A 7,660-nucleotide genomic window follows, 5' to 3' on the forward strand; every position below is an offset into this window, starting at 1 on the left:
CCTTTTTAAAATACATGATTGCCAATTTGCCAAGTTGGAGTCTTGGATGCTTCAAGCGCTTCCCATGATCCGAGAGTGTTTCCGGTGAGCCCACCAGATCTAATCACGCACAATGCGGTGACATTTTGTGGCTGGAGGAGATGAAAAACGAGAGTTCTTTGAAACGTCCATCAAGTATGTGTAAGACTTTAGGTGTCCAGATGATTAACGAGAAGCTGACCACACCATGGCCAGAAAAGACCACTTTACGCTTAATAGTTCACAGTGACTCTGTGCGCAGAATGTCTCAATGGGCTGTTTGTTTCTTTAATCACTTGACAATGCCTCTTTCATCACCTCCGTGAAGTTAGGTTTAGTCAATTTTAACCACGCGTTGCATATCAATATGATGATCATAATGTGGCTTTGTTTATTTCATTTTATTGCAGTTTGTTTCTTTGTTGTTGGCCACATAGCCTACATATTTCTTTTATTACTAGACGACAATTATTATTATTATTATTATTATTATTATTATTATTATTATTATTATTATTATTATTATTATTATTAATAATAATAATAATCATTATTATTAATATTAATATTATTATTATTACATGAGGTTAAACCCATTCTGGGTAAACCAAGAACATTTATCCAGAAAGGTGAAGATCTTCGGGAAATATTAATGCTGGCTAATCGCTTATTTTCATGGGAACATCCTCCAGTTTATTAGCCTCGGTCCCAGCCTTACTCATTTGGGGAAGAGAAAAGCCAGTTTATGCCTGCCCCGAAAGTGTGGTGGTCGTTGCGCGCTCTCGCCATTGGCTCCCGCGGCCTGACGGGGGCGTTGCTTCTGAGTGTGTGTGAGTGCTTTGGGTGCAAGAAGAGCTGTTCTATGGATGGCTGAGGGGAGAGAGAGCCCTCCTTTCCGTATAGAACCGCTTTACATTAGACAGCAGTTTTCTGTGTTGGTGGTGAGGAATGTCATCGTAAATAGCGCGTTGTTTACACCAGAGGACACTGGATGCAATTTTTTCAGTTATGCGATGAGGCCAGTGCACTTTGCAAGAGTCGTGCTGCTGCAGAGAGCCTCCGCAGAACCCACCACCACGACCTGTTGCTGCTGACAAGCCGGGGAGAAGAAGAGGGGGATCCGCCTGAGAAGAGGAGAGGAGAGGGTGCACTGCTGCCTGGAGAGGAGAGCCTTACATTGGTTTGCTTCACGCAGGGAAATCATGCAGTTTGCAATCTGGCTGGTTGGACTAACATGTCACCTGTCAGCACTTGTCCGAAACACGTTGGAATACAGATTGCATCCGAAACAAGGTACTCTTTTTGTTTTTCCATTTTATTATGGGGGATATCACCCGTGTACATGCTCATGTTGAAACGGTGTATCCCGGGGTTGAGAATGAATGATGTGAGTTTGTGGCTATGCGGCTATGCCTGTCAGGCTGTTTTGTACCATTGCGTGTTTGGGGTAAAAACTTGCAATCATTGGGCGCGTGAATTAACCGTACCGTTACTTTCTGTCAAGAGTTGTACATTTATTTTCCTTTTTATGTCACTTATCATTTTACTTTTTTTTACTTTTTAGAAAGTTTCATCAAGCAGTTGTCATCCTATGAAATCATCACCCCGCTCCGTATGAATGAATTCGGGGAATCGTTCCCCCACAAGTTGCACTACAAGAGAAGACGGCGGAGTTTAAATGACGACCTCTCCTCCAGGGGTCTGCGGGCTCACTACAGGATCGACGCGTTCGGGGAGCGCTTCCACCTCAACCTGACGGCGGACTCCGTCTTCATCGCCCCCTCCTACTCAGTGACACACTTGGGAGCAGCGGAGGAGAAGCCTGGCAGCGGCAGCAACGACACGGCGGGCGCCCACCAACACTTCCAGCAGGACTTCCAGGACTCCGGCGGCATCAGCGGTATGCGCCACTGCTTTTTCCGTGGACACGTCAACGCCAAGAGCGAATTCCCTGCCGTCTTCAGTTTGTGCACCGGCCTTGTAAGTATACCCCCCCCCCCCCCCACACACACACACACACACACACACACAGACGCATGCATACCCCCCATCTAAACTTAGATATACATTTATCAGGCACTGCTGACAAGAAGTCTCCTTGCTTCATCTTCTCCCTGGGATTACATGCATGCCCCCCACCCCCCACCCCCAGTATGTGAAGAGTACTGGTGGTGTAACAAGAGCAAGTGTTGCAGGACATGATGCCACATTGACCACACTGAGAGCAAGAGCATCCCGCTGCTTGTGGGGTGATGCTATTTTGCACTGGTCTAGGACCCATGCCATGCGACAACCTGTCATATGATTTTCAAAATATATGTTTAGGGACTCAAATGTCTGCCAAATGATTTGCTGTCATGCCCGTGTTATTAACTTACTGTCAAGCACTTTTCACTCGCCAAGTCGGAGTGTTGCCATCTGCTATGTCATGCCAACTGCATTTAACAGTGTGGGTCTGTCAATCATGCATAACTTAAAATATGGAATGGAATGGAAATAAAAACATATTAAAACAAAGAGTAATTCTCCAACAGTGCTAGCATGAGCAAATGTCCTTAAGAAGCTGATAGATGGATAAAGTAAGAGTTTTTATTCTCATTGTACCACCTGTCTGTTGCATTGACGGTGTCTGTGAGCTTATAGGATTGTATTAGGAAAAGTGACTGCAAAGGATTTCTACACCTCTGTTAGTTAGAGCATGCAGATTGTGACAGCCATGAGTGTCCGAGCCGTTTAGATCTCTCACTCCATTTCAAGAGAATCAGCTACGTTTTGAAGGCGATGACTTCATGGGTCAGATAAGGTTACTGGTTCAGGGGCAGGGGGTTGACCTCAGTCGCGCCAGCCGGATTCTGGTGTGGATTCTAGTGGGGGGGGGGGGGGGGGTCTTTGGCGAGAAAGAGAGAGAGAGAGAGAGAGAGAGGCTCTGAGTTTACCCTCTGTGTCATAGTCACACTACAACATCCCCTATCAGTGACAGTGACATAACCTTTATTTTAGATATGTGCACACTTTGCACGGTACAAGGATAGCATTTGCTGCAGGGAAGCGTATCAGCTGTACTGTTTTGGCCCCGTGTTTTCACTGGCACTTCCACGATTATACCCACAGTAATTGTGCTCTTGTTGAGGCTTATCATAACTCCCAAAGATCACATTTCTTTCGTGTTCATGCGTGCATCCAAGATCTAATTTATGCCAATTGGAGTTGTCTGAGTAATAAAGCCCCATAATTACCCCTCTGCTGAACTTTGATGTATGACTCTTATCCAAGCACATTTGTATCCTTTTTCAAGCCATCGCCATTGGTTATCCGCATCGCCACTCATTGAGAATGACAGGACAATGGATACAGCACCAGAGGCTATCGGGTCATGCGTCCGTCTCTGTCTCTCTGATCACCGGGGCTCATTGGCCGGGCGCATTTTGCTTGGATGAGATCATTAAAGAATGATTAAGTCCTAAAACAAAGGGGTCATTCTGGAGAATGCAGGTTCTCCTTCGTCCGACGTTTTTGCTCAAAGCAGTCCCCCCAGGGTGTCAGGGTTGGGTTTGGAGGGGGGTGACATGGTGGTGGCTTGCAGGGCTTTGTGCTTTTTCACAGAGCTCATGTGTTGGACAGAAAAGAGGACTGGGAAATGCTGTGGTCGGTGAGACAACTGCTGCCAGCAGTGTGACGATCGCGGAGGAAGTGCTCTGTGACTTACACCGTGGGAACTGGTGGTTTGCGTAGGACCCTCTCTTTCTCAGTCCCCTCACATAATTGAAGTGCATGACGTGTCGGCTGTACGTGTCGAGGAAAAAGGGGCCTTCTTCTTTCAGTCCGGTGCCAAGTGTGATGTACATCTGTGTAAAGATCAGACCCGTGACACCTTTATGCTGTGTTTAGCTTCAGAGAGATTGACTGCAGCCCCTGTACTGTACAGTACGTCACAGCAGATGACTCGACAAGCCGCTGGACACCACACTGTCTTTGTGGGCTTTGACTCAATAGCTGTGTGCCAACAGACATTCCATCCATGGCATGACGTTGACCTCGCTCCGTCAGAATGAGAATCTCTCCCCATCGTAAGATCCAGTTCAGCACTAGAGTTGTTCCGATACCAATACCAGTATCAGAAAAGATGCCGATTGTATCTGTACTAATTATTATTTTACTAACTTGTAGCTGCACTATTGTAGCTGCACAAATTGTATTAAAGGATTAGATAATTGTTTTATTCCTAAATTTAGTAGATTAGTGGTTAGTGGTTTCGGCTCAAACTTTTTAATTTCATGGACTCCCATGAAAAATGGTTACGGGTCCATTTGGTTCCATCCATTTGTACATTATTTTAGTTACAAACCTGTAAGGGTCCATTTGAAACCTCCTCAAGGAACCCAGAGAGTTCCTGGACCCCACTTTAAGAGCCACTGGGATCAGTATTCTGTATCGACCAATATGCAAGTTACGGGTATCGGGATCAATATCGGTATCGGGAAAGAGAAAATTATATCAGTAGTACATCTCTCTATATTCAGCACCCACTGCTGAACAGCAGCCTCTGCTAGTGGCCTATAGTGTTGGGAAACCCTGGAACTGTGGCCCCTCGATTGACTAAACAGAGCACTTGTGTAAGTTGTGTTTCTCAGGCCCTGTAAGAACACCTCATGGAAACTCTAGAAAGAGAAGACCGTAAACCAGGTGTTTGTTTATAGATAGTAATTCATCAGACAGATACACACATAAACATTGCGGCCGAGCAGTGGTATTCTATGAATGATCTCATCTCTTTAGAACAGTAGTGCAACTGGATGGATGCTCGCACATTTAGTTACAAGCAAGTTCACTTGGCCATGTACACTGCCATTATTCATTTCATGTCAATGATGCTAGTTTTACAATGTTATGTTTTGCCACATGTGGAAAAAGACAGATTAAGGTCACTTCCAGTTTTATTTACTATTATTAAATAAACTTGCACATGGGTACTGACCTTTGGCATATCCAGATTCTTCACTCTTCCCTAATTTAAACTGTTTATTATCATTTTTTGCCATGGGCTAGCAGCCATCAGTTGCAGTTGTGGTCTCCGCAGACTATGGGTTCTGTAGTCATTTTCTCGGTCCCATAGCCCCGACGGATGGTGGGTGAAAATGTGTGTGTGGACTAGTAGTGCTTGATAATTATAACTATAAGCAATAATAAAAAATAATGTCACATGCAATTTGCTGTCAGGTTGGCCCACACTGTTAAATGGCTGCAAGTTTCAATGTCATAGACTGTCTGATATTCATGTTATATATTGGCTGCAGCAATGCAACATCTATTGGCCTATAGTAATATTTTGTTAGAATCAGTGAAGCACAAATTGGGAATGACATGCAGTTTAATATTAACCACTTAACCTTTGTATTGTTTGCGTATTATGACAGTGTCACACGCATATAACTAATCTACCGCTCACAAATCATCAAAACATGAGTTGTGGTGAGCTTGTAGATCGGATAATGTATTTTGTTTTGAAAAAAGGATAAAAAAAGAAGCAATATTTTGAATTGTTTGTGTGGGAAAAATCTCGCCTACAATGACACGCCCCAAAATGAGTGACACCATGTTGAAAGTGGTTAAATACAATGTCCCTGTATGTACCCGAGGTCTCGTGACACTCTCACTGAATGACTGAATCACCACACGTAAGGCGGGCACTCGATTTCAATCCCGCCAAGTGTGAAAGTGTGTTTAGTCTGTGACATGACAGTCAAACACCTGAGTGCGAGGTGCTGGGACACCCAAACAGGGAGGGTTTTTTGCATACAGCCCGGGACTAACATCTAGTGCTCATCTGGTTGCCTGTTGGGGGGGGGGGGGGGGGGGGCACACACAAGATATTTGCTCATGGCTGTGCACACAAATGGTCCCGGCAGCACATACCCCCCCCCCATCTTAGAGTGCCACGTTGTAACTTGACTCCATTAATACTCTGGTCCATGGCCGAGTAGCAGCAGCAACAACTTGCCAATCCGGCAGTGATAGGAGCAGGACAGCACTGGCTGAAGTTAGGGTTGGGATCCGGAGCCCGTGGGAACCGGATCCAACATTGAGGAACCTGGAATTGCTTCCATCACATTGGAAGGCGTTTTTGGAAACCGGTTTATCACACTGTCAGAGCTGGTATGTGGACTTCACAAAGTTCATGTCTGCTATACAATTACAATACCAGTGGTTCTCATGCGTTTATATTTCAAGGGCCACCATAACTCTGAGTGTGTACAAAATGGAACCAAATGGACCCATGACAGATCTGTAAGGGTCTATCGTCAAAGGGATGGGACCGTTAAGAGGGAGTTATTGAAAGGATCTCTCCCAACCCTAAAGTGGACACAGTGCGCAGGGCAGAGGCTTTCAGGACCTACCCTGTGTCAAGTCTTTACAGTACAGCACTGAAAACAGATAATTGAAGCCTATAGCGCTTTGTGTATAATGTATAATGAGGACTGTGCACTTTTGAGCTCTCTTTAATCCTGCCCCGTTTGAATGTGAGGCAGAGGAAAAGAAAGGCCATATCCGATCTGTGTGTTTTCCATTGTCAAACGTTCATCACTCGCGAAGATGGCCGCGGAGATCGAGCTGCGTCCAAAGATAACATTCCAGTGTCCCCAATATCCTGTTAAAGTGTGCGCATGAAATGACCATACAAACACCACTCATGCGCCTCACGGCTGAGCGGGCTAAGCAGCTTTGCGAGGAACTCAGCGGCCACATCAATATTATCATTCCTTTGACAGTGTACAGTGATGTCACTCCTCCCTTCAGATGACTTTCTGTCACACCTTAAGCCTTGTGTAGTATGACGGTGTCGTGCACTGCAAATAGCCCATCCACAACACGGCGTGTGCGATACCGCTTATGACATTTGGCATTTGGCATTTACAGTCTGGCTTTGTGAACAGAAAGTGCCTTAGGACAATCAACTAGCACGCTATATGAGAAAGCCTAAAGCTTGTGGTATTTAAATTGTTTTTATAGTAAATGGAAATGATACTTAATAATAATAATATTCTTTTCAGGTTCCATTCTCTACTAGATCCCAGCGGGTTAAGCATTCATGTTGATTGACACTGACATTTCTATTGATATTTTATGAACTTTCTGTATTTTATGACCTTTCTGAGTCAGCACGTTCTTTCAGTGTGCACCTGTCAGAAAAGGTGAAGTTAGTCAGACGCATGGAACTAATGCGAACACAACAGTACTGCCCAGGGCTGCAATTGGGCGCGATCGCAGAGCGAGACAACAAACCACTACTTATATGAAAACTATGCCATAATCCGCACGTCGGACGTTGTTGCATGCTTTTTACTTTGCACGTGCAAGCAAGCAAGCACATGCTTGGCCTTCGCTCATGACAACCCCACCCCGCCTCCCACCTTGCTCTCGTTTCAGATCGGGACCTTCACCACACAACACGGGGAGTACTTCATGGAGCCTCTGATGAGCGGCGAGGGGGAGGAGGAGTACGACGAAGAGCCGAACAAACCTCATCTCGTCTACAGACATGAGCGGAAGAGGAACAGCCATGCCGCCACCAGCCATGCCACCGCAGAGCCATGCGCTGCCTCAGGTAACAGACAGCAGACTGTCTAACTACACTACCCACAAC

The 7,660-nt window shown here is 45.5% G+C and overlaps 1 protein-coding gene across 1 annotated transcript in view; it reads left to right on the top strand.

Moving 5' to 3' along the window:
• Positions 1 to 909: 909 nt before the first annotated feature.
• Positions 910 to 7,660, top strand: part of LOC310857790 (A disintegrin and metalloproteinase with thrombospondin motifs 20) — a 156,209-nt gene continuing 149,458 nt past the window's right edge. The window contains 3 exon segments of the mRNA XM_083763675.1: positions 910 to 1,311; positions 1,583 to 1,998; positions 7,444 to 7,621. Coding sequence (XP_083619801.1) covers positions 1,221 to 1,311; positions 1,583 to 1,998; positions 7,444 to 7,621 — 685 coding nt within the window. The 5' untranslated portion in view covers positions 910 to 1,220.

The sequence above is a fragment of the Protomyctophum parallelum genome (genome assembly GCF_964188405.1).
Source record: "Protomyctophum parallelum genome assembly, chromosome: 4".
Classification (NCBI taxonomy): Eukaryota; Metazoa; Chordata; class Actinopteri; order Myctophiformes; family Myctophidae; genus Protomyctophum; species Protomyctophum parallelum.